The following is a 27,428-nucleotide window of genomic DNA, read 5'->3' as shown; positions in this document are numbered from 1 at the left end:
CACTTATCGGCAGAGTAGCGTATTTGGATAAATATTGATTTATTCATTCATTCAATTTGTTGTTATCCTGGTTCGTTTGTCTGCAGCGGCAGATCTGTAAACTGAAACGCTTTGACGAAACACGTCTAAGGTTAGATGCATGGTAAATAAGGGCTTTCATTGTTATGTAAGAAAATGGCTACGTTATAACGATAACCTTGGGGGGAAGCGGGGTGGGGTTAGGGGGCGGGCTAGCAGAGGACCGCACTTGTTAGAATTTTGAGACACATAAAGAGGAAAAGAAAACGTTAGCTTGGGTATATTTGGCCTCGTTAACTTGTGTTAATCAGGGTTTTTCAGTTAATTTTGCACCTCAGTTTCAAGTTAAAATCATTTGTCACTTCCAAAATGTGCAAATTCGCAAAGCAACCGAAATGGAATATAAAGAGTAAAGAGCATTACAAAATTTTTCTAATGACGTCATTTTAAATACAGTGTTTTTCTTTCTTTTTTTCTTTCCCTTGTTTTTAGTTGTTTTGTAACGAATTATTTCATTTCTGACTTATTTACAATTTCTTAATGGCAGGTTGAAACATGACGTCTTTCTACACCTTCGTTCTAATTACTGCTATGGCGTTGATTTTTGGGACTGGCACGTCACCAGTAAGTGCTAAAAGAAGTCTAGAAAAACGTAAGTAAATACCTCTCTTTTAATAAAAACTGAAGTAGTAACGGGGTAAAACTGTAGTATTTTTTAAGTAGTTTAACGTTTTTATGCACAATCACTTGAAAATCTGTTAATTCAGGCATTGTTTCAGTGGGCCTTGAATTTTGATTCAAGTAACTTTTTTTTATCTATCTCGTTCTTTCGTTTCCAATGAAAAAAGCCCGGTCTTTCTTAAGGATGAACTGACTGTGGTCATTACAGGTCTTACAGTGGAACCTCGGTATAAAAAAGGGTCAAGGGACTGGCCCAATTTTTTGGCTATAACGAGGTTTCCTTATATCGAGGTTCTTTCCCATATATTCTCAGTAGTACTCCTGGGGTAAAAAAAATCGTTGGTTATACCTATGACTTCGTTAATTAGAGGATCGTTACGTCGAAGTTCCACTGAACAAGAGCAGTTCAAGTCTTCCTACTCCCACTTTATGATTGCCGATTGCTGTACCGCTTTTATTCAAATTCGGAAACGTAAAAAGGAAAAGCTTTTACAAGAAAAAGTGAGGTTTTAGGCAGTGAACTTAAAAGCATGATAACGAAAACTGGCCAAGGCCTTTCAGCCAAAAGACGATAATGCTATTCATTTTTTATAAGAATACCCTGACTTCCATGATTTCGGAGCCCTATGTTCCTGTTGACCGCAAGAAAGTGGGGCCAGGAAAAAAAATTCACTCTACGTTAACACTTAAACTACCAGCGGCATAACGAGTTTTGTGCGGTGGTTCTAACTTTTGAGTCTGTTGGCGAAAACGTTTGGTGCGACCATTCAAATAAATCCTTTTGGGGTTTAAAAGCGCTATTTTGTTTTTTAGCATTTTAGAAAATGACATTTAGAAGTTTTGGTGAATTTTAACATTGGTCACTTCTGGGATTGAAAGGGTTAACATTATCCTTTTCCACTGATGCTCCAAGGTAATTTGCAGAGATCTTGAAAACTGATGAGAGAGAAAAAGCATGAGGAGAGAGAAGGCAACGCTTCCCTCTCCAGATTAATCGCATCTTATTTTCGCTTGGCTTGCTTCCTGGTGACCTCCCGACTAACTGAGAGCATGAGGCAGGCTACATTATTGCAACACAGAGACATCAACTTTAAGTTAAATTATCCGATATGTAATTATATACACAGCATGATATAACAATGTAAACAAGGCTGATTAGCAAAACCTACGTGGTTACTAACTTAAGACAACTATTCTACGTTTTAGGCAAACCGATGAAGCGCTATTACTGGTGCCCAACTTGCCAAAACACCACACAAGAGACCTGCGATTCATCTTTGACCGACACAACTTGTCCTAAAGCAGAACTTTGCATGGCTTTGTGGGATGAGAACATTTTTGTTCGGAAATGCGTCAACGAAAAAATGCTGGAACTTTTCACAAAAGGTTGCAAGAAGGTCAATTCCAACGAAAAAGCATGCAGTCGCAAGCGTAAATACCACGTTTCTTGGTGTGCCCAATCAGGCTGCAAAGTTAAAGTAAGCAAAACAGCAAGTGATTACTGGTGTCCAACTTGTCAAAATTCTACCCTAAAATCTTGCGATGCGTCGTTGACCAACACCACTTGCCCTAAGGCCGAATTTTGCATGGCAATACAGGATAAAAACATTTTTGCTCGAAAATGCGTCAGCAAACCATTCCTGGACCTCATCTCCAAAGGTTGCAAACATGTTGGTGACAAAATGCGAGAATGCAATGGAAAGAGACATTACCTGGTAACATGGTGCGACAAGCCAGGTTGCAGAGCAGACGCAAACGAGATCCCTAAAGTGACAGCTGAGAAGGCTCCAGAGGATTCCTCATTTGAATGCCCCACTTGCCCAATCTGTAAGTCCCCTGAGGAGTGCGACAAAAAGCTCTCCATGACAAAATGCCCCAAAGCAAGCCGTTGCATGGCGCTTCGTGTTAACGGCACGGTCGTTTCAAAAACCATATTTTCGCGTAACTGCGTAAATGAGAAAGGGTTTTTATTGATCCGAAGAGCTTGTACCAAAAAGCAAGGCTGTGAAGTGGCTACCTGTACCACCACTGGCTGCAAAGCGGCGCTGTAGGCTAGGGCCCAAAAACGCAAACTTATCATACTTCCCATCGTTTAAAATGTTGTTGGTCGGTTTTCTAGTTACAATTAAAAAATAACCTCATTATCATAGAATGAACACTGAATAGGCAGTAACGTATACTAAAAAAGGTGCGCTATAAGGAAATTGCATGTACAAGTGTCCAGAATTGTCTATAAATTTTAGTTTTAATTCAAAGTCCTCGATGCATGAAGAATTACGCAATCGACATCCACTGCTCTGAGTTTTTAAGGGATCGAGGGACAGTCTTCACTACTGATGTAACGAGGAACTAAGTGCCAGCGCTCGAAACTTCAACATTTCAGTATTTTACGCGCGGTGGGAAGTTTACTTATCCTATGCCAATTAATAACTGAAGCAGAATTTCTGATTTGATTTTGTGTGGTAGCATGTGTTCCGTAAGAGTAGAGAATTGTGAAGTCACAAAGAAACGTTATGTGAAATTATGGGATTGGTTGGCACATGAACCGGATCAGAAAGAGGAAGATGAAAAATCTCCACTTGGTTAAAATCAGCTTGTTAGTGTATATTGGTGGGGAGGAAGCACCGTTTTGCTCTGATGACTCCATACAACATCCGGTGCTTATAACTCCTCAGCAGTTTGCACCAACAGGCTCAGTAAGTGGACGTTTTTCAACTTGCTCTTTCTAGAAATGCCAACCTATTCCATAATTTCACAAAATGAGTCTAGTTTTCATTACTTCTCTTATCTATTGAATTTTATTTCGACTGGGGGTTGGGATGTGAAGCACAAAACAAAAGCATTCCTCCCCCACCCACAATTTTGAAAGGCTTTGAATAAAACCACCAACAAATGTTTATTAAGCGGCACTTTTCAAAATTGTATCAATTTTATACCCAATTACTTCAGGTACATAATAGACTTGTCCTTTGTATTTACACTGTATTTACATTCTAACAATAAAATAACCAGTAGAACACTTCTCAATGTTTCTCTTAAAATAATAACCAATAACATTTCTTCGGTCTTTTCACATTAAAAAAGTGATTAAATTAAAAGATAATAAATACGATGCCAAATGCATATATTGCAAAAACCATAACTTATGCAACCCCGACAAAAAAAAGAATTTCGGCTTTCCTATATTGCATCAAACCTATTTTCGATATATAATAGGAAACATGCAACGGGAAAAACATGGCTATGGATCTGCACCCATACTGTCAAGAGCTATTTAGATTCATGTTATTATCCGTTGATCCCTTAGGCGGAGTTTCTGCTGGATTGTGCGTTTTTCTTCCTGTCAGCCAGTAGGTTCTCGTTTTCCCTCTTCCCTGTTCAAAAAACCAAATTTTGTGTTACGTATTGTGACAAGGTTTTATTGCACAAAACATTGCTTGGGTAATTTCGTCATTGAAGGTCTTTAGTCCAACGTTCAAGAAACTTCTTTGCGAATGTGCAAATGGGTTACAACAAGAGCCACAATGGGACCATCATGGCTCCTGGTTACAAAGAGACAAAACGGCCAGTGGCGTTTTGTGGTTAAACGTTTCTACTACCCCGACCGATCAAGAAGAGGCAACTAAACAATGTACAGCAGGAAACTAAACCTTAAGTTCTGTCAATCCACGGAACTCTGTTTCAAAATCTGTCCCTCTCAAAGACTCGTTACAGCTTTCACTAATATGAATCCTCATGGGCTGAAAAAAAAATCACAGTTCACCAAATAATGAAACATTAACAATATTTTATGTTGCTCTTGATGCAATCTTGATCAATGATCTAACGATTGCTCTCCTACGACACTTGAAGAAAATACACCGAGACCGACGCGCTGTCCAATTAGGGGTCCGATCCGTCAGTTAATTGGAATTGCTCCGTTGTTGCAGGCCAGGAACATTATCTTTTGACTTAAACAAGTATAAGTACTGAGATGAAATGGAAGCGTCACAGCTTAGGACTCAACAATCAAGGCAAAAGCTAAGTTGATATTTTCTTTGAGAGCTATCCGTAGAAATATAACTTTTAACCTGGGACCAGAGATAAATAGTTATTTCCACATCTGCAAGTAAGTGAAGATAAGGGTTATTTAAGAATGGGTGTCAGCCCACTCCGCCGGTTTACCAATAAAAAGTGTGTTGTGAAGACCCGAGGAAGGCTGGTCTTTCTGCTTTGGAGGAGATCGACATGGTAACTGCTTTTACTGTGTCAAGCTGCCACCCAATGTCTTTGACTACCACCTGCTTCCAAAGAACCAGAGACGCTAGTGGAAAACAGACACTGCATGTCCAGGGCTGGTCATAAGCACAGTTTCAAGGGGGTGGTGCTTAGATGGGTTTCAATGGCGTTTAGGCTGAAAAGCGTCATCGCGGTCTCAGGAAAGGACACATCAGTGCAAGCAAAGAGAATAGCTCGAGTTGACTTTCCATGGAAATGAAGGTTGGCTTTTGAGGCTTCGTGGTGTATATGTAACATACAGTGCTGGATATGGCCGTTGTAGTGTGTCCTAACAGCCAGATCATGTTGATTTTTCATAGTTCAGAGGTGTTCGACGGTCTAGTGAAAATATCTATATACCGAGGCTGAGTAGATGGTGTCACTTTCACTGACGTTTGTATAACGGCCAGGGACTCACTGTTTGTAAGTTTGAGAGTTTGGGACTGGGAGCATTTTACTAAGCCGCGAGGATTGCTGGAGACAGCCTGGCTCTTGGGACTAAATGGCCCAACCGCATATTACCAGCTCAAAATAGCCCCCTTTGCACACATGTATATATATTCTGTCACTGAAAGATTGAGAATACCTACCAACGAAGTTGTTCTAAGTCTGGCTGCAATGTTTACGCTGTCGCCAAATAAACAGTATTGTGGCATCTTTTCCCCGACAAGACCTGCCGCCACTGGACCTAAATGTATCCCTGCGAAGTAACACAGAAAACGTGAATAAAATTTAATTACGCTAAAGAAACATCGCAAGAAAATTAGTTTTTTACCTTTGTAGTCTAACAATTAATTGAAACTTGGCCATAATCACTTGCAATCCCGGGGGGGGGGGGGGGTACTCCCTTATAAGGGCTTAATGGGGACGTGCGGCCAGCCAGGGTATGTTTTTCGGAATTTTTGTCTTAAACAGGGTATCGATTTTATCATTTTTTGTCTTAATCAGGATATCGATTTTATCAGTTTTTGTCTTAAATAGGGTATTTTTTTCTTGGACGATAAACAGCCTGCGCGTATGTTCTACGAATGTCTTAAACGGGTTATCAAGAATCGGAATTCTGACTTAAACTGGCTAGGAAAATCAACAATTTTTGTCTTAAACAGGGTCAGGGTATAAGGGGCCGGGCTGCACCTCCCCACCCAAGGATATATCGAGTATCCCCCCCGGGTTTGCAATAAATAAGATTCTTCTAACAAACTAACGGATCAAAAGTACCAAAGGTTCTAGGTACTCCTTTTAGTAAGAATGATAACTTGTAATCTTTCTTAGATTGAATTGAAGTCATGCTAATCGTACTCAACATTTACTTAGTGTACCTCTAATGTTGCAAGACTGAGCTACCGGGGACCGACATCATGAAAAAATTTTAACTGACAAACATAATGACAGAGTATTTAGTACTAACAGTTTAGTTGAGTTCAAACGAGTTTTAATCATGGTTTATGGCTGTATTACACTTGGAAAGAAAAAAAAATTTAAGCCAAACAGAAGAATCGACGCTCGAAAAGCTTACTTTTTAGCTGAGTGTGACTCCATGAGCTTCACATCTCATCGGCTAAAGATTATTTTAGTTTGAGCCCCTAGCCTAGCCTTAAAATGTAGAAGAAGCTCGATCAAGTGTAAAAATAAATACACAAAAGTAAGCATGTGGCATCCGTCAAATCTCTCACCTATAGTTACAGTCAATTGCTCCTCTGTAGAAGGATCCTTCAGTTCTTTTACCGATTGGAGAATGTCTAAAGCCATTGCAGCCACGGACTCAGTATGGTGGTCCTTTCTTACTGGTACACCGTTGACTACCATGTATTGAGCGTCTCCAAGGGTCTCAAACTAAATAAAGAATTCCAAAGTATTTTGGTCTATAATTAGCTTATAAACATTATCTTGTGAATGATGGGCTTTCCAAAGTCCCCTTTTTGCCGTAGATCGATCTCAAGACTGAGCGGTTATTGATACGATTGCGGCCAGCTGTACCGAGTCTAGCCAGGGGGATGCCAGTGCTCGATCTCTACGATCTCACGGCAAAAATAGGGCACTGTGAAAAGTGTGCTAAGTAAATGACCACTGAAAAAAATATCCAATGTTCATTGCTAAGTGAGACGGTCTACCAAAGCTGTATATATAGCCCTTCAATTATTTCAACCCCAAGGATATCAGCCAGAAATAAAACTGAGTGATCTCAATGAAAATTCTCTGAAAGTTCGACGATGGCAAGTAAATAAGGTCCTGTCGGTGACTTTCATGTTTCACTGTTCAGCTTAGTTGTAATTTGGCATTCCCGGTAAATTAAGTGTATATCATTTTAAGTTTGCACAGAATCCAGTAATTTTTACCTTGTCTTTTTCAGTTTCGAAGTCTATAAGGAACACACCCTGTGGCTGGACGAAAAAATGGATTTGTACAAATTTGTTTCCTGCAAATATGTCGCAAAATTGTGAAATTTAAAGAGTAAATCTGGGGCAAAAATGGTAAACACCACATAAACATGTGCACCCCCTGTTTTTTGGTAAAAGTGGCATTTACCATCTTTGCCCCAGATTTACTATCCTCAGTTTTTACATTTTTTCGACCAATTTGCAAGGAGCAAATGTGTACAAATCAGTTTTTTTGCGTCCAAAGTTTTACCTTGTAAACGTCGTGTTTCTCGCTTAGTTTGTCAAAGGTCAAAAACATTCTGTTAACCAATGTGACGACCTCCATTGGAGTAACTTTGGAGCAAATGTGATCAAAGGCATCTAAGTAGCTGAACATGATGGTGACGCTATCAAAATACTAACAAAGTAACAGGCTTTAAGCTTGTGTTCATTCTTAATCCAATGCAGACAGCAGAAGAAAATGGAGACAATCAAAACATCAATCAAGTGTAGAGCCGTTTCATAGTCAGCGGTACTCCCACACGCGTTTTTAAAACTGCTGTTATAATAAAGCTCGCACCGCAAAATAAAATTGCTTTAATGGCCTCAGAGACGGCCCAAAGCTAAAAGAGAAAGCCTTCTTAAAATGTCCGCTTTGATATAAACACCCTGATGTCTCAATACCCTCCTCCCTAACGCACTGAACCTATGGGACAATTGATGGAGCAGCACAGATTGGGACATTAATAGAGGCTTCCAGTAAACTTAAGACCATAGTAAGTACTTCTGATTGAAGACGATTTGAACACTAACATTGGAAAATGTTAAAAGCAGTCAGAGTGCACAAGCTATTATATAGACAGTATGCAAAGACCCTATAAGCCCCTTTTATTGAAATCTCTTAAATCAACCAGCGCATCGTAGAACTATAGAGCAAGCTAGATGACCACCACTTGCAAAAATAGCAGATACAATTAACAGATACACGTTACTTCTTTATTTTGCGATCTGTTCCACTGATCAAATTCCGCACTCAAACACGGACAAAAGAACCACACACTGTACCTCACAAGTGTCAATTGCTTTCTGTCCATCTCTTAGTCTATCAGCAACGGCTTTTGGCATCATGCGATGTAGCAGTTGCTCGCTCCTCTGCCGTTCCTCCTCTAGTTTTCGTAAGTTCTCCTCAAGTGTTTTTCCTCTTTCCAACAACTTTGATTTAAAAAAAAAGAAAGAAAGAAAGAAAAAAATTTTCGTCAATTTATGTATCTAGATATGGTATTAAAGCTGCTCGGGCAAATACAAACTATTAGTTGGCGAGTTTTCATTCGCAGGGGTGTAATTAACACGTTGAGGCATCAGGTTCAGTTCTGCCGTTCAGTTTCAACTTACGTAATTGTTTCATATATGTACACTTTTCTTTTCTTTTCTTTTTTTTTAGAAGCCTGGTCGGCAACTCCCTTGACTTGATTCGACTGAGCAGTCCATTTCGCCGGTCCTTGCCATTAAGTAAATTTGCTAGGCGTTGTGATATCGATTTGTTAAACATTTTGTGTTATTCAAAGTGGCTTTTTTCGACAAATTTTCGTCCAATCTTAACGATTTCAGCATGAAACAGGTTTGTAAACTGAAAGCAATCGAAGGCAATGTTCATGTTTGACGTACACATCCCGTAACACTGCACTTGAAGTCATAACTTAGAGTGTGCTTTCTAGGGCTAAGTGTATTCTCGTGGAGCTCAAAATTGTTTCAGGTAATTATTTGTCTTTTATTAAGGCTCATATCAAAATTAGTTCAATTGCATACACCTCCTGCTTTCAGACATTTTCAGAGCCCGTCGCCCCTCCTGGCTCTCTAGCGATATCAACGGAAAGCGATGAGAGGCGCTTGTATTTGCAGGCAACTTTAAAAGTCGGTCTCATTCATACCTGATCACGTGCATATTCAAGCTGTGGTAAAGGTTGTATTCCTGAAAGAACCATTTCTTGAGATGAATCATACATCCCGAGGTCACTCATGTACATTCCACTCCTAGCCATTTCATCCACACCTGCTATCCTAGAATATAATGCAATCAGGTCAAAAGTCTTTTTCAGAACTACGGCTTAGCCAAAGTAACCATGGTAACATATTCGACCTGTAGCCCAGGTTCAAACCAGTTTACTTATTGATGTTTATTGATTTTTCGGCCTTTTTTACATATAAATGAAGGGGAAAAACACCAGATTACACGTAATATACACATACCGAAAGAAAAGAATCTCAAAAGGCGAGGAGGTCTCAAGGAGCCATGAAGACTTATAGGTGAGAATTCCTCTTTACATTAGATTAAGTTGTTACTATAATAGTTATTATTATCTAACGTATTGATTCGATTAAACACCACAGCGTTTACTAAATTTTTATTGTTTCTGATGCGTCTTTTATTCAAGGGCGGGGTTTATTACAAAATCACAAAAATTACGGTTAGGAACAGGAAATCATATTTAAATATTATGTAAAACCGAAAAGTGTTTATAGTTCAAAAGTCTCTCTTTTTTGCTGGGGCAGAATCGTAATTGTCTTCATTATGTAGAATGCCTAGTTGTATCGAGTTTATTTTCTTACAATCCTCTCATAAACGCCGCATTCTTCTGATTGGATGCAGTGTTTATTGGTAATCCAGCTTCTATCTACGGGGTTTAATTGGGTAAATACGATAATTTATAACTTGCGAAACCAAGGCAAGAGTTTCAGATGCTTATTATTCCACTACTTACATAGGTGAGCAGACAAACAGAACAACGTCCTCATTCTTGAGATATTTTACATGACCTTTCAAATGTAAGTGCTTCAGAATTTTCGCGGAATAATCTTTGTCGCGCAACCTGGACGTTAACACTCCATTCCGTGATACATCGGCGCTGTTCCGTCTAGTCACGTGCTTGTATTGATATTCTGCTTTGCTGGGGTGTCCAAATTCTTCAATAATATCTGGATAAATTTTCTTGCAATTCATTGACTTACAAATTTGTGAGTTAGTTGTTGAGGTTGCTTCGAGATTACTTTCTGTCGATTGCGTAAGTGACGAAGTCAAGTCATCTCTGTCCATAGATTTGACAGACCTCAATAGCGGCTTTTTGACTCTGTAGGTCCTTACACAGGAAATTTTCGCAACAAGCTCGCAAATTACATTCCAAGTTTTGATCTAAAGAGAGAAGAAGCAGGTTACACCACGTTCACTAAAACAAAATATGCAAGTGAGTACTGAATCGAAAAACTAATATTAATAGCAAGCCAAATGACCGTTTCTAGGTATACTACGTAAGCACGTACGTAAGCATAGATATCCCTAATACATAGATTTAGTCAGGGCTAAAAGCGAAGCTCTGGTTAATAATACTTATAAACAAAAATATTAAATCGTGTAATGCTAAACGGAGACGACAATGAAAATGGCTTCAAGACTAATAGATCTAATTAGCAAAAAAACAAATTATACGTGCAGCACACTTTTTCTTGTAATTAGCAAAAACCACTTTGCACGTGCAGCACGCTTTTTTGTCTCTCCCTTGCCGTTGTTTTGCACGACTACTACGCTGTTTTGTACGACTAAAACGTCAAACTTTCTAGTTGCACATCATTTTTATGGAGGAATTGTCGTATGTGTTTACCCAATATTTTGTTTGCTGTGTTCATGTTCGCTTTTATTGTTCACCGCCGCTCATTTTCACCTTTCTGGCCGCTAGCATTTCTCATTTTCTCACCGCCGCTTTGAATTTCCATGTTTTTCTCCCTACGAAATTCGTCTCCTTTGTTTTCAGTAACTCGCTCTAGCTCTTTCTCTGTTATCCACGTTAGTGTAAACATCAAAAATAACGACTTTGTTGTTGGTTTTTTTTTTCCTAAACGTTAGGGCGGCCATGTGATTTCCTTCCAAATAAAACCTTGAGTTGCATTTGGGTTGCCATACTTGTTGATTGTGTATGAGTTATTTTACATTGGTATGCCTGTGGTGCAGACGGATGGTCGCACGCTCGCTCGGTGTACGGTCACGTGATTACCAAATTTTCTGGGATGGGTAGATTACCACATTTCATTAGCTATGGGGCTCCGCCCACGCTCCGCGCAAAGCGCCGCGCGAGTAGCTCCGCTAAAAATTTACATATACCTCTTATCGATCGACGCTTACTATTTGACAGAATGCAGTTTTAAAAGCGCATTGGCATTATGATGAGCAGTTTAACAGCTGTCGCACAATTTCTATTTTTCGGGTCTTTAAAGTGCGGTTCGTGCGGGGATGAATTTCAGTAAAACGGCTCGCCAATATCTGACTATGAGACTAGAGCCGAGGGTATAAAAAGAGAACCTCCGAACAGAACGAAATATTTCAAAATGTAATGGAACGGCTTGGTGGTAGGCACAAAATCAACGACGGGAAGGGAAACTCGATCCTGTTGTGTTTCGCCATATTGGATTTCGAGGCTTCCATGTGTTTCAAACGAAAAATACCACTAGAAGCTCTGTAAGTTACCCAGTTATGCATTTCCAGTTATTGGCAATGTTGGTCTGGAAGCCGGAAAAAAAACCTGTCAGACTCGTTTCTTGTAGGTCCAGGTAATTTTCGGGTCTATAATCAAATATTCGTATCAAAATCTAATGGCTCAGTCAATTCCAAGCGTGGCCTCCCCCCGGGCATTTGTAGGGCAATTGTTCTTTTTTTTTTTTTTCATACAAAAACCCCTCGATGGGGCTTTGAAAAAGTGTGCAAATGCTACACCCTGGGACAACCCCAACTTTGCATTTTCCAGTAAATAAGCTGCAAATGTCGTATTTATAGGAAATTTGTTATAATCTTAAATAAATATGTAATAAAACGCGTAAAGCACCCTTCGCGCATCGCTCCCGAGCAGCTAGTTGTAATTATTGCAAAAAAGATCATATCGATCTGATAAATATGAATGACAAAACTATTAACGAGAATTTTAACAATAACTTTCTCATTTTCGAAGGTATTTAAAATTTTGAATGATAAACAAACAACCCACGAGCTTAACATGAGTATTTTCTCATAATGACGATGGAACCGTTCCCTCAACGTATCAATCGTCGATTTGATCACACAAAACACGAAGCTTTCATCTTTTATTTGCTTTCATCTATCTCGCTGAGTTTTTTAAGGCCTTTCTGCCTCAACCATTCGCTCACAAAGAAAGTGTCTATTCCTTTAAAATCTTCCAACGATGTCATGATTGTTTTTCCTCCACGTGCGAAATGATTACGATGGCGGGAAGCAATCTCTTAGATGGATGCCATGTTATCAGCAAAACTATTGAATTAAGCCTCTCTATCTTGAATGCAAACAGCAACATTATTTCTATCGAGGCCCGTTAATAATCAGGACTTTAGAGACGTCGACGTCACGTCGTGGCCAACGGATTTGAAGTTTTAAACCTAGTGCACATTGGTGGAACTGAGGAACGAGTGCTCTCTCCATTGCGCCACAATACACAGTTTAAACATATTGAACATAAAAGAAAAAACAGAAAGAAAAAAAAAACAAAACAAACAAAACAAAGAAAATTATTTTAATAGTTGAACTAATCCCACTGTCTTTCGGTGAAAGACACGCTGAAGAACAAGGAAAAGACTTCTTGATTTCTACTCCACAGTTTTACGGAAAATCATTGACGTCACGGATGGCGAAGAAGACTCTCCTTGAGACAACAGAGACGACGATGTCAACAAGAGCTTCAAAACATTTTGTAGACCGTCAGACCTTTTTTTGGTTTATTCTTCATTTTGTGGTCCTTAAAGTTTTGTCGCAAAAGACAGCTATTTCCAAACTGTTTCCTGATAGCAATTCGTCAATATCTTCATGAACATTAACATCTCTACCAACAACATCCTTCCCTGAAGCCGCGTTATTAAGAATTGTCAATGCCTGAGGGAGACTAGCTTTGACAGTTTTTAAGACGCTCTGATTGGTTCTTTGTTATGTCGTTATGTCGAAGAATGTTCGCACTTGTTTTTAACTTGCATAACCGAAACATATAGCAGTTATGGTGCTGAGAGAAAATTAATTACCTGCATGAATTTCTGTTCTCGGTCGTCAGTCCGAATTCTGTGCTTAACCAACTCATAATAGTTTTCAGAATAAAAATGTAGTCACAGCCCCAATTGGTTTGAATATAAAGAGTAAATTTGAGCAGAAAGTAGAAACAAATTACATATTTTGCTTCCCGCTCACGCAAAGCAGGTCGATTGGAGAACTTAAAGGCGAAAAAACGAGATTCTAGGATTACTGAAACGGCTAAATGCGATCATAATGTACTCGGTAGTCGCGACTGGGCGAAACAGCTTAACAACTCACCGTATGCTTGAAGGACTGCGCGCGAAGAGAGAAATGAAGAGTCACTTGGTACTGATCATGCGCAATAGCATGTTTACCCGTGGTCGTACTTTATCAGTGTTTGAAATAGCCGGAAACAAGAGGAGAATAAACCTAATGTCACGTTAACAGGCTAAAAAAAAAGTCAAAATTTAAAACGACTTTCATTTTTCTTTTTCTTTTTTGGAATTAAAGACTCGCTGGCAACTTTGAAAAATTTTGATTTTTAAAGCCGAAAATCTATTTCAGTTTTTCTAGTTCTCGAATTTAGACATTGAAAATTGATATATTTAATTTTCTTAATGTTTAAGTTTCGTTTTTTTTTTTTTAATAAACATCTAATGGACGGAACGTACGCGGACCAAGCCAATTTCTTGTTTTTCGATGAAAAATATAATAACATAAATAAATAAATGAATAAATAAATAAGTAAAAAAGCAAGGGACCCCATGAACTTGAATTGTCAAAGTGTTATGCTTTCCCGTAATCAAGAAAGGCTTTCTTGCGGTAATTTAACCGGTGAACTGAAGCCCTTGAATTATTACTTTTTGAGATAGACAATTTACTAAAGGTCACTATTGATTAGCACAGTTCTTGTGATTACAGCAAATTGTACAGGGGCACCCAACGAGAATATAGTTCAAAACCACTTAAACATAGCATTGTTAAACGTATTTTAGTATTCAAACGGTAGATATAGGTATATTTTTTCCCCTAAAAATTTTTCATCTGTTCGGATTTCCTAGCTGAAAGTCTAGTGATCAGAAAATTATAGGGATCAAAACTTACCTTTGTGAAAATTTCAGCCAGAAAAAAGGCTCCCGAAAATTCTAGGTGACCTTTCTAGGGTAAAAATCCGTTAAAAATGGTCAATTATACCATTTTTTAGATGTTCGAAAATCATAGGAGAGGCAGGCAAGCAAGAAATTTTACAACAAATGTTCCGAAAATTCTAGTCTCAAATCGTCTTCCGAACAGATATTTTCCGAAAATTGACGTTGGGTGCCCCTGATTGTAGTCAAATCAATGTCCTTTACTTGCGCTGAGGATACCTTTTGCGACCAACAAAAAGAGAGAAGGACTGTAATTATTTTGTAAAATAAGATTTTTCATCGGACAAAGTTGTTTATATATTGGTTAAAAACATCTTGCAATGCCTTATATTCTTGTTATGGTCTAGCTAACTACGAAAAGATGACAAGCATTTCTCTTGACCAAAACGAATAAAAAATCAAGACATCCTGACGACGTGCGAAGGACAACAAAATTTCCTCTTTTTCTGGTAAATTTATGTTCATGCGGGGTGAACCGTAACAAGATGACTGAAACTAGACGATTTTATTTTAAAAACAATCGATTCAGACCTTTCATTTTCTTCTTCAAGTGAAGTCACTAATAGTTTCAAGTAGCTTAACAGCGCCGCCATTTTTTTTACAAAAATGTTTTTGTTATTACGGTTTTCGTTGTTTATAAATGCTGCCGTTTTCACTGTTGCATTTTCAGTTTTGTTCCCCATTTTTTAAAATTTTTTTGCACAGAAATGGATACTTAAGAACTAATCTCGCTCAAGCACTTTGACAAACTGACACAAAAACCATTAGCGTGTCTATTCATCCACTGACGGCAATTACATATTTAAAAGCATTTAATTTTTTTAACACACTCCGCAAACAGATGTATCCTTCTAGTCAGAGCACTTACGTTTTCCCATGAAAATTCCCTCCGTGGTCGTCTTAAGGAAAAAACAGCGTCTACGCGATTGCCAATCAAGACGTTTCCAAGCGTGGACAATAAAGCTGCTCCAGCCATCAAAATTTCCATGTTAGATGACACGACGAAGCTAAAAGGCATGATATTAAAGAAAGTTTCACAAGACAGTTCACGTCTTTCTCGAAAAGACAACAAGTCTGCGCTAAGAGGCTTTCTAAAAGCGGAGTTATTGAAGTAAAGTTGGTATATAATGTGACATCCAGCGTCTGAAGAAAGATTTTCGAGCACTTTAACCTCGAGCGTTATGTCGTAAAACGTCCTTGCGATTTCCATGACTTGCCCTATAACATAGCGTACAAATCCCTTGCGTTTAGACTTGTAGTGCAAAACTAATCCTGAGCTTGTTTCTTCAGTACAGTAAAACGAAGGCGACTGTAGCTTTGGGTACGCGAAACGCATGTGTTCATGCAAGTTATCAATGCCGCTTAAAAAATCCCTAAAATGTCTTCCGCTGACTCGTATAATTCTATCGTAGCCATAGTTGCTGAAAAAATTCACGAAACAAACTCCGAAGAACTGAATAAAATCTTCCGGAGTCATGTTCATTTGTTTTCCAACGACCTCTGAGGCAGCACGAGCGATGTCCAACATTAGATTATCCGGGTAACGCTCGTGCGTAACGAATACATGGTTTTTGACTCCTGCTTGAAGGCGGATCAAATTCCAGCTCTTTTCGCCGTATTTTTCCTTCAGAAAGTGTTCCACGCTCTCCAGTAACATGCCGTACATGGCGCGTTATTTAAACATCTCTGCCTGCAAGGATTGTAATAATGCGAAAAAACAGTTAGCACGGAAAGGTATTTCTAGCTACTCAAGCATCGAGTGTCTAATTTAACGAATGACTAGTTCATTCGGTGGTCTGTAGGCCCAGTTTCAATTCGCAATAAAGCAAGAGTGGCCTTCACAACGAGGATGTAAGCGATCGTGAGCAATATGCCCCGACAAGAAGAGTACAGGTCGAAGGCTACATGTATGTGGTTATTCAATGTTTGCGGTTGATAAGGTTACCTAAATTGAGTTGTATAACATGTGGACACACAACCCACTTAATAACTCTTCAAATAGGCTAAACACACTGGCAGAGAACGAAAAAAAATGTTCATGTTGATGTGGAGAATCAAACCTCTTATGCCCTTTTTACACACGTCAATTATTTGTAAAGATTATTCATTGATTCTTTTTCCAGTCGATTTCTCCACACGAAATGTGTAATTTAAATGTAAATTAAAATTTGCTAAAAGCCGGCAAATGAATAAATTTAAATTTTAGCTTATTTGTACACGACAAATAAAGATTACAAATTGTTATAAGGTATTTAGGAGGGAATGCTGCATTCACTTCACTAAGACCCTTTTTTTTGTTGTTGTCACTAATTTTTTTAGGCCTCAAAGCTTATAGTTTTGCCCGGAGTTTTGGCAAATTAGATGGATAATTGAAGACAAAGCAAGACAAACTATCGACCGTCTAATTGGTTTTCACTGTATAAATTTGTTTTATTCGTGTTCAAAAACCGCTGAAAATAACATTATTAATGGCTACCAAAATTCTATTTGATCTACCGGCGAAGGCTGAAAAAGATTACGTTGCATAAACAGCTCGATGCATATCGAAACCAGAAATTCAGTAATATTGCAAGCAAATTTAAAAAAAGAAAACCGTAATCAGTTGATGCTTATCGCACTATGTTTTGAATTTAGACAAGACATAGGGGGCAATTTTATGAGATTTCCATCACAAAACTAATTTTTAACTTTGACGACGAGCGAGCCATCTTGGAAAGCTTCGTGATCTATTTCAATATTTCTGAATGGCTGAAAACTTTGTTTTTATTGAAAGTATTGTCAATTTTTATTCACCAAGATTATAAAAAAACAATTGTCAGCTTAAAATAATTAAAAACGCTTACCACATCTTTAATATTTCCCAGCTAATTCTTTTATGTTAAATTGGCTTAAGGCAAGTGGAATAAGACGATGTGGTTTAATTGTTAAACATGTACACGAGTAACGCGCTGTTCCACGGGATAATAGCACTGATCACGGCTATACAGAGAATAGGGCTTCAATTAACTCAGGATTAACGAAACTAAATTACTCATGTCTCGTCGAACTATACAGATTTGGTCTTCCAGGATAAATTGTTTTGACCGTTAAAAACAGCTGTGATCGTGCATCTTTATTCATGTACCTACAAGTTGATGTGTTTTAATTAAAACTAGGGAACTGTGCAAATTTGACAATGATCTGACCATTTTATCTTTACTAGTTACTTGTTATTAAAAGACCCTAAGGTGAATAAGGCAGGGATGGATCTTTTAAGGGGCAGCAAGTCCAATAGTTTGAGCCTCAGATACCTAGCCGTTAAATAGATACCGGAACTGAAATGGGCAGTACAACTGTATTTAAAAGCTGATAAGATAAATGATCATGATCAGCGTTATCAGACCCGGCTAGAGGACAAGTTATCATAGCTTTATGTACTAAAGGTTAACTGAAGTAGAATGTCAATGTTAATTCAACAACAAAATTAAAATAATATACAAAGGGAAAAATGGAATCAATTTTCATCAGCATTAATTGTTTGTTACGTTTGTTTGCTTTTTTTTTTTTTTGACGCGGGTGTATTGAAAACGCATCTGAGCGAAGACAAGAATACTCGGCATTTTTGTTGTTGCCGTTGTTGTTAGTCGTGAAGAGGAAGTTTTCCTTCAGCAGAGACATTTCTTGATAATTTACAGCTATCAGTGAGGAAGGTTGTCGGATAAAGTGCACGCGACAACCCCGAAAGGTATGGTGGGTGGTTATGACTTCACTGTTTTTCAAACAAATTTGAAAGAATGACAGTAGAGGCCATGGACATATGCCTGTGAGTGCTGAGCGAGAGGGAAAGTAACAAAAAAAGTTGGTTTCGACAGCTACAGTGTCAGGAACAGTGTATTGCGCATATCTCATATTACCTTTTGGTGATTGTCGCGTGCACATTTTTTTTGACAACCTTTTCTCGAAATAGCTGTATATATTTGTTGGCTCATACAGACGGGCTAATTATTTTGTCCCTGAGAAATAAGCGATAGTACGGTGGGGGGCCTTTTGCGACGAGAGATTCTTCGTAGGCTAGTCCGGTTAGACGTGATTCAAGTTTATAGTTTGGCGTGATAAGGAGAGAATCAGAAGCTCCCGAAAACAGCCAGACACTGCTCCCTATCAAGTTTTTATCACGGGGGTATAACGGAATATTTGGAATCGTCAAGGCATTGAACTAAAATTATTTCGTTTTTTCTCCTTTTTCATCAAATGAGTTTTTTGGGGAGGTTCCGCAAGTTCTGCAGGTTTTGCGGCAGTCCCATCTGTCTAGCAACGTATCGTGCAACTACCCAGAAACGCAATACGTTACTACATGTGGTCTCGAGCCCAGATCTATTCTGGTTTACGTTCTCAAGTTTGGGTCAAGTGCGAGATAAGCACTTGCAACACAAATCCGCTAACAATCACTTTAAAGTCACTAGCAGGCGCTAGCTGTGAGGTATGTGAGTTTTTAGCCAACTTAATTTGCCATTGTAAATAATTGTGTTTAAAGATCTCGCCAGGCGTAAAATCGCACGCAAAATCGCGTGCAGAGTTTCAGTACCTATGCAGGCAAAATCAAACGCAAATTCGCGTGCAATTTCCTGATATCTTTTGATGCAGGCAAAACTCTAAAGATTGTTCGAGGTTTGAATAACTGCACCCACCCTTCTTCTGTAGTCTACTTACTTACTTGCAGAATCTGCCTAAATTTTGTCGAGGTGAACCCAAGGCCCAGGTTCACGATCATACCGATGTGCTTCTGCCGTGCTGACCGACAAAGGCATCCACGCCAGAAGCACGGCGTCTGAAAAAAACCCGCCGGTTTCAATTTGTTTTGGTTCGACAGGCAGCTCTGTAGTGCTAGAGGTACACGACTTTGGCAAGGCAAAGAATCAAATGTCTTGGTTAACGCAGTGTCGAATTAAATTCATTATAAATTTCGGAGATTCGCGGGATTTGTGATTTTTGTTCCTATTACCACTGCAGAGTCTTTATATTATGTGCACAAGTAAATTTGACTCGATCAAGCCCGATGGCTGATTCTGTATAATTCAATTATAAGCAAGTTAAGCCGGTAAAAGCACAACGTATGAGTTGGGCCTAAGGCCACTTACCAGGACATAGAAGGTGTCGTGTTGGTTCATTCACTTCTCTAGCTGTGAACTGAACCATGCAAAAACCCTTAAAAGTAACATCATATTGAGGAGAATTCCGAGGAAGGGAAAGCTGAAGCTGCCCTATGATAGCATCGGGTGCTATGTCAGGAGTAAAAAAATCGTTCGGCATCTTGCCCTAAACTGCTCAAATTCCAGCAATCCTTACCAGACGATAACTTGCTGTCAACGAGTAGTGTAATGTTGCTATTAAGGAATTTGCCATTTGATCTTCAGTGTAGTAACATAACTAGCTTACTCTATTTTGTTCATCTAACCTGCGATGTCATCCGGCCTATTGTTGACCACCCATATTAGTGTTAAAACACCAAACTCCTCGTTTCGAGACTCTCAAACAACCGCGATCGACTTCACTGTTCTTGTTTCCGCAGAATAAAATACATTTTTCAAATGCATAGTAATTACGCACGTCTTTCAACTTAGCCTTCGGATGATACGATAAGGATGTCACTGTTTTCTGATAGTGAAAAAGTTTCCCTAACACGAGCCAATTACGCTGAGAGATTCTTTACCCAAAAGATAAGCCTTTGTACTTTGATTTGTCTGATTTATCTTCTTTGCCACGGCAATAGAGTACTAAAGTGATGACGTCATAAAAATGAAATTTCTGAAATTATGGGATTTGTCAGGATATTCTGAAAGAACAATGTCCAAGAGGCCTACTTGCCAAAAATGAGCATTTCGCGGCAAATTGTCTCTGAGATCGTAGCCCAGTTATACTCAGAAAACTCCATACAAACCCTTCTAATTTTTTTTTGGGTCGACCCAAAAAAAATTTAGAAGGGTTTGTATGGAGTTTTGTAAGCATAACTGGGCTACGATCTCAGAGACAATTTGCCCCCAAATGCTCATTTTTGGCAAGTAGGCCTCTTGGACATTGTTCTTTCAGAATATCCTGACAAATCCCATAATTTCAGAAATTTCATTTTTATGACGTCACACTTTAGTACTCTATTGTTTATGTTACGTGAGAGCACAAAACACAAAATGTTATCGTGACGTCCATGTGAATCGGACCGCCAAAGCTTGTGATAACACAGCGCTTACGAAATTATATTTCCAAGGCCAAGGTCTTGCTAGTTTTCGTTTTTAATTTATTTTTTAATTTCAGAATTCGTCAAAGGTTGAACTTGAACTACTTATGCTCAACATTTCATAAAAACAATGTGACGATAACTTCAAGAGAAGGTGTAAAGGTCATCGACGTCACCTAAGGAGTTACGAACTTGAGGCAACGAAATCCGATACCACGTAAGGAAACCCGGTCCGATACCGCAGCTTCTACGTGGACCTGCTTTACTCGTGAACAATTAAAAGTAACAATAAATTATGTAAGTGGATAGAGGCAGCTCATCTATCTTTTTTAGAACACTAACAATTTACGTGCTATTTTGTCTAGAGCAATTTTGTAAAAGCAGTTTCCGTTGTTTAAAAAAGCAACAATTTCAACGATGATTTTCCATTTAATTTTTTGTTGCATTAGCAAAGAAGAACGTCATCGGTTCAAGAAGACATAGACATTTTAATACGTCATGTTAGACACGCACAAAATGTTCACTACCCACAAATTTCCATAATCGGCTGCTAACACCTTGCCTTCTTTACCCCCATCTCCAACCCCTTCCAAATTAAAAAAAAAAACATAGGCATTACCTCGTAATTTGCTTTAGGCGAGATTTAATGTTCGGGGGAAATTGGAAACAATGGCCTGGTTAAGCAAAATTTTAAGAGTTAAAAAGATTATATGTTATGGGCAAAATGGTGAATTGATGAAATCCTGAAATTTATAATTAAATGACGTCATTAAAACAGGAAACGCCTGCTCCAACTCGAAAGCTACAATCATTAGGTTATAGTTTTTTACAGATACAACTGTCTCCTCAATCCCAGCACCAGAAAATCAAAAACTATTATTTTATTTTTCCTTCAAAATTCCCAACACAAAATGGAGGCTCACAACTAAATACTACTCTAATCGGTGAATATGATGTATAAGCAAGCTAAGAAAAACATCAAAGTGATCAAAAAGGAAATGTTAAAACATTATTGCGAAATGTGCCTGGGCTTTTTGATGACGTCAATAAAATACTCTATAAAATGATATGGATCTGTGTCTTTCTTCATGGCTGCGTAGGGGACATTTCGTGACTGTCTAAAGTGCCCTATCACGACTATGTTTTATTCGACCTGATATTTGCTGGAGACCCAATAAATCTCATACGATATCTGAGGGTTAAATAAAAATAAATACTGCTACTACTGCTGCTGCTGCTTAAAATGTTGCTATTACAGTGGAATCCGGCCTTACGGCCACCTCGGTAATATGGTCACCTCGTTATTACAGCCACTTTTCAGTTTCGGCCCGGCTCGGCAGAATACGTTTTCTTACAAAAAAAAAACATTAATGCGGCCACCGCGTTTCAAATTTTTTTGACCCATTGGTGACCGTATTAACGGGGTTCCACTGTTTTTCTTCTGCAAGAGAGAATGAGCTAGACTTCTGCTAATGCTGCTACTGCAGTGCTAATGCCACTGCTGCTGCTACCACTGCTGGCTGATGCTTTTGATGTTAGTCACTACACCCTCATCGTGACGAGGCCTTGCCGAATTCCTCTTAGCCTTTCCTTCAAAGTGAACGTCCTTACCCATCTTTGTATATGAAAATAACTTTTCATTTATTAACAATACCCATCACAGTTGCCTAACGTACAGACCACGTTTTCATGACTAGGCTGAGACGGTATCTCGGAAGTGGGTTGCAAACAGCCAATTCATAATAAGCTACAATTCACGCAACCGTTTGTTTGTGCGAACAATTTTTAAAAGGCTAAAAGAGGAACTTGTCTTGAACAGCAAACTACAAGATTGCATTGCAGTGCTTGTCTGAATCGGGCTGATTCGTGAAAACGGCGTATCTTTAATACAAACTGAAATACAAGGCGATAATTATTGCCATTAACTTCCGTTGATGCCTGACGCTGAAATCCTGAGCAAAAGTTAGTTAAAGAACAATTCGACTGGAAACTACTGATTGGAACTAGCGGATATTTCAACATTTTGACGGCTTACATTTAACGCCATTCGCATCACGTCTACAATAAACAGCAGCGCGGGTGTCTAGTTTTCAGCGAAAAACAAATGTAAGCCGGTAACTTGCATTCTTATCGGTGATCGGCGGCAAACTTCAAACCTTTAGTAGTAGCGTTTACCTATTACTATCACCACAGTGAACGTGAGGTTTAATTAATCTTTCTCAAAGTCGGCAACGAGACTGAATTTTAATCTGATCAAAGGAAATTGAATGCCACTTCATTTTCAAACCGAGCTTGTGCAATAAAAGCTAAGTTTATTCGAAGGAGCGTTTCCTCGATGTGCAGAGACTGCCTATCGAAAAACTGCTTTGTGCAGGCAAAATAGAACACCACGCAAGCAGCCTAAACCATTTTCACAAAAGTTAATAATAAAGGCAGAATACTCGAGACATTGCCTTTTTTACTTTAAAATTAAAGCCCTATAGTTTAAAGGATAAAATGTAAAAACAAAAAAACAAAAAAAAAAACGAACTTTTACGGCGGAGTAAAACTGACTCCATATCCGGAAGAATTAATAGTCTATTGAAACCGGACCGAGTTCTGATTGCAACTAAGCTTCAACGACTTCTTTTTATATATGTATTGTTTTGGTCCTATATTCACCGCGCTAGGCGTTGAATATAGCGTCATATGCCGAACCGCTCAACCAATCAGATGGCAGAAAACTCTTTGTTCAGCTTTCCATTTATACTAAATATATAATATACAATAGGTCTTCCAGAAATATTATGTTAGAACAAAAACTGATGAGAGTTCTTTTATAATAATATTTTGATTTCAGAAAATAATAATACCACACAGTATCGTTTATATAAAACGTTATATAATTGACCACAGGAAATCAGATATTCCGTCGAAGAATTACCCTTCTTCCAGCCTTTTCAGTTTTTTTTCTGTCGCAAATCAGCGTGGCATTAAAATGAATGAAAAGTGATATCACATAGCTCATGATCAGAGAGAAAAGCTGTTAATCAGTTTTCAGCTGAGTTAATTATTAGGCTTGAGATGATGACAATACTACTGAAAGCCGGATTACGAGCGCAAAATTCAGCGAACAAAAATCTGAACACGAATCTAGCAACCAACGCTACCATCAAATTTTACTTGCGCATCTTTTTGTTTTTATTAAACTGATGAACACTGTATTGTCGGTGAGTTAAACTTTATATAGAGACTTAGGATTTTCTTATCAGTGTTCAGAACGGCATACTGGTTTTGACAATTATCTTATGTATTTGTTTCAGGCTATGATTATACTTAAAGGACAAAATACATGAGTTTATGAAAAATACGACTAATGAATTGGCATGTAGGAAGAACATTTAGCTGTTAAATGATATTGCGGATCTCAAATTACTAACGACCTTTTCTTCCTACTTTCGTTTTCAGTGTTCACTTAAAAATGACCATCAAATTCATGTATTATATTTACTATTCTTTACTGATTTCTCATTTTGGAAACCGCTGTATTTTATAACTTACCTGTCAAATTCGACAGGAATTCGTGACTCAAAAGCAAATTTCTGATGGTCTAGATTTTGGGCACTCTTCAAGAACACCTTCAAATTCATGCGCAAGGTGCGATATGCTTACCTTGTTAATCATGTGGCTGATAATGGCATTTATATTCACATGCAAAAGAACTTTGCATGTAAGGTTCAACTAAATGCTGAAATGCATCACAAAGTCTGTTCCTCTAAGGCACGTGAAATCCGTGTATTTGCAGCCGTCATCACGAAAGCCCAGAGTCCACTGAATAACGGCGTATGACGACGAAATTGAATCTACTTTCACAGTTTGCTGAATTTGTCGATCACCGCCAATGACAAATTCCTCTACTAGGGTGGGCCCTGAAATGTCTGTGGACCATGCATCTGGTACTGAAACGAACTCATCAGAGCACGGCCTTCTTGCAACACCTCTGGCTGTTGTAAGCCATGTGCGTAATAAGTTTGCGTTAATGTTAAGAAGCAGAATTTGGTTAATTTTGCTAAGAAATTATATTCATAGTTTTCGAAAGTAAATTATTGTTTACTTGAAAAGAGCCAATTATGCCGGTAAAGAGCTTTTATCGCGGAACAGATAAGCCTTTTTACTAAAAAAAAAAAACTTTGTGGATTAATAGCTTTGTCGGGTTTTGCTGATATATCTACTTTGTTACGTCTCCCGGTGTAGATCGGAACAAAAGCGTGTGGTAATGCTAACGTTGAATTTTTTTTCAAGGACCAGGTCTTTGTTTCTGATTCATTTGTTTACGCTAAAAATTCCTCAGACTGTTGAATTTTAACTTTTAATGCTCACTTTTTGATTTAGAATAATGGGAGAAGAATTTTCGAGATTTCAAAGGCAATTTAATCCCCACGAGATAGGCCCGGTTCAAACATCGAACTTTATGTGCCGAAGCAAATTATTAGGTTCGGCGTATGTAAAGTTCGACGTTTGAATCAGTTAGGAACGGCACTTAATTTGTATTTGGGTCGACTCTGCCGATCTATTCGACTGAGCTTGTCGAATAGAACGGCAAAAGATCGACTTCGATTCATACGTCGAACTTCACATGTGCCGAACCTAATGCATAAATTATGTTAACGTATTTTTCAATATAACCACACTTCTGATCGGCTATTTAGTGGGTTTTCGCGCCCGTGAGGACAGAACTTACAGAACCGTAACGACGAGTACTAGCATTCACGCTGTCGATTTTTAGACTGAAACTGGAGAGCTTAAAATGGTCTTCTAAAAAGTTGCTTGTCTTTATATCCATGAAGAAATCGTAATGTATTTTAAAATTTACGGCGTTACTTTATTTTGTCCAAATATCTAGCCTGTTCCAGGCTCTCAGATAGTGGGGAAGATGCTAAAGAAAAAGGTACGCGAAAAGTTGGCGGGGCGGGAAAAAGGAAAGAGGAAGGGAGAGAGATCCGCCCCCGCTCTCCCCAGTTTCCTCTCTTTTTATTTTCGTGTTTGCGCTTTCTCAATTCAGCGGACCCGACTATCTCGGAGTCTGGAACAGGCTACCAAATATCACGATCACGACCTTCTCAGCTGTCTCCTTGACACGAATTACACTAAAATCAAAACAAGAATTCCAGGCTTGGTGAATTTTACTTTTTTCAGTTTATTTTCCTGTTTTAAGCAATACGGGTGATATTTCTTTTCGCCACGAATTAGGTTCGGCACATGTATAGTTTGACCGTCTGAATGAACAGTCGATCCTAAATAAGTATTAGGTTCGGCACATAAAGTCACCATGCACGTACACATCTTTCTAGGGACTCCTGGGTTTTGCTTCATACTTTAACAGCGCGGAAAATGCGCGACCAGCCATGCAAGGAATTGCAGATCGCGAAGGTACAGCCCAGTTCACAAGCGCGAGTTCTCAACAACACGGAATTTTTTCCAAGGCAACTAGTGCGAAAAGTCGGAAAGCGAAAGACGATTTTTTTCTTTTTTGTTTTTTTTGTTTTGTTTTGCTTTTCTTTTCTTTCTTTTTGGTTTTTGCTTTAATTTTGACTGTGTAATTCTTATCATTTTTTTTAAAAGCGCCACCTCGTTGAAGCCAAGATAAGGCCAAACAATTAACAGAAGATCGAGTGCAATTTAAAATTGAAATCACTGAATTGATTGAGCTGACATCAAAATAATTGTGAGGAAACTGTTCAAGAACACCGTGAGGTTATATGCAATAAACTAAGCTAAAAGGTGAATCAGATAAGAAAAATCTAAAGGACAACAAACTACACTCAGTTAAAATTGAAAAACATCGGCGCGCTATTTTCACGTTACTAAATGTTTCAATTTGTTTGAATTGAAGGTGTGTCCCTTCAGGTACAGGACGTTCAGGGATGAATTATTTTGTTTCCCTTATCCCTAGTGCTTGAAGGGTGAATGCACCGAATTTGGTCCATTTGTACTGTGGTTGATTTGCAAGCTCGTAGTTAAGGAACACAGGGAAAATCACCGGAAAGTATCCGAGACGTAGCTCCTTCTAACACTTATCAATCAGGAAAGAGAGCCGTAGGTGATGATCCTAAAACACAGATCCTCGTCATGCCATTTACCAACTCGCAGCCAAGTTGAGACACTTCAGAAGACACACGCGTAATACACAATAGATGTTATGCTAGTGTACGTTCTTCAAAATTGCAACTGCATTGGGCCTTACAGACTAAAGAAAACAATACCTTATAATGTTAAATTGAAGCGAACGAGAAATCCTCCCTGCACCAGCTCATCGTGCGGTTTTCTGACTTAGGCTGCGTGTTTGTTAATGTAAAACCTGAAATACATGATGACAATTGGAAGCACCGGGATGACTTGAAAAAATCGTGAGATTTTGACGATGTATTAAATAGTTAATATTGGTCCTGCTGATGGTTGGCGATACCATGGGAATACTGAAAAACGCTGCCTTTTAAAAAGGGATACTGTGAATTATTGCAAGGTTCCAAATACTGATTTCTACAGTCAAACATAAAGATTGATTAATCTTTTTCACAGTTGGTGTTGAAGCTGAAATTTACTTAAAGATAATGAAAACTTGGAAAATAAGCATCACTCAGTTCACTGTTGAGCTTGATCTCCAGTAGGGCGATTTGCTTATCACTTGTTCAATCAGTCTTTTAATTTATATTTTATCCTTT

General features: G+C 38.5%; 2 protein-coding genes across 5 annotated transcripts; one reads left to right on the top strand and one right to left on the bottom strand.

Annotated features, from left to right (window-relative positions):
* Window positions 1–532: 532 nt before the first annotated feature.
* Window positions 533–3,721, top strand: LOC140929038 (uncharacterized). Its single transcript, XM_073378864.1, has 2 exons — window positions 533–670; window positions 1,906–3,721. Exons 1-2 carry the CDS (start codon window positions 574–576, stop codon window positions 2,748–2,750), a joined length of 942 nt encoding a protein of 313 aa, XP_073234965.1. The 5' UTR covers window positions 533–573; the 3' UTR covers window positions 2,751–3,721.
* Window positions 3,722–3,876: 155 nt separating this feature from the next.
* On the bottom strand, window positions 3,877–27,094 carry LOC140929033 (soluble guanylate cyclase 88E-like). Of its 4 annotated transcripts, none has more exons than XM_073378854.1 (10): window positions 26,970–27,094; window positions 15,385–16,206; window positions 10,073–10,500; window positions 9,242–9,371; window positions 8,379–8,525; window positions 7,585–7,731; window positions 6,630–6,789; window positions 5,547–5,656; window positions 4,350–4,439; window positions 3,877–4,073 (listed from the first exon to the last, which is right to left on the bottom strand). In XM_073378854.1, the coding sequence occupies exons 2-10, from the start codon at window positions 16,180–16,182 to the stop codon at window positions 3,963–3,965; spliced, it is 2,121 nt and encodes a 706-aa protein (XP_073234955.1). In that variant the 5' UTR covers window positions 16,183–16,206; window positions 26,970–27,094; the 3' UTR covers window positions 3,877–3,962. The 4 variants fall into 4 exon arrangements, with proteins under 4 accessions (XP_073234955.1, XP_073234957.1, XP_073234954.1 ...); XM_073378856.1 differs by lacking the exon at window positions 26,970–27,094 and adding an exon at window positions 24,379–24,463; XM_073378853.1 differs by lacking the exon at window positions 26,970–27,094 and adding an exon at window positions 19,951–20,202.
* Between the last annotated feature and the right edge of the window lie 334 nt (window positions 27,095–27,428).

Source organism: Porites lutea, chromosome 2, assembly GCF_958299795.1.
Source record: "Porites lutea chromosome 2, jaPorLute2.1, whole genome shotgun sequence".
NCBI lineage: Eukaryota > Metazoa > Cnidaria > Anthozoa > Scleractinia > Poritidae > Porites > Porites lutea.
This window is presented reverse-complemented; position numbering and strand designations above follow the sequence as displayed.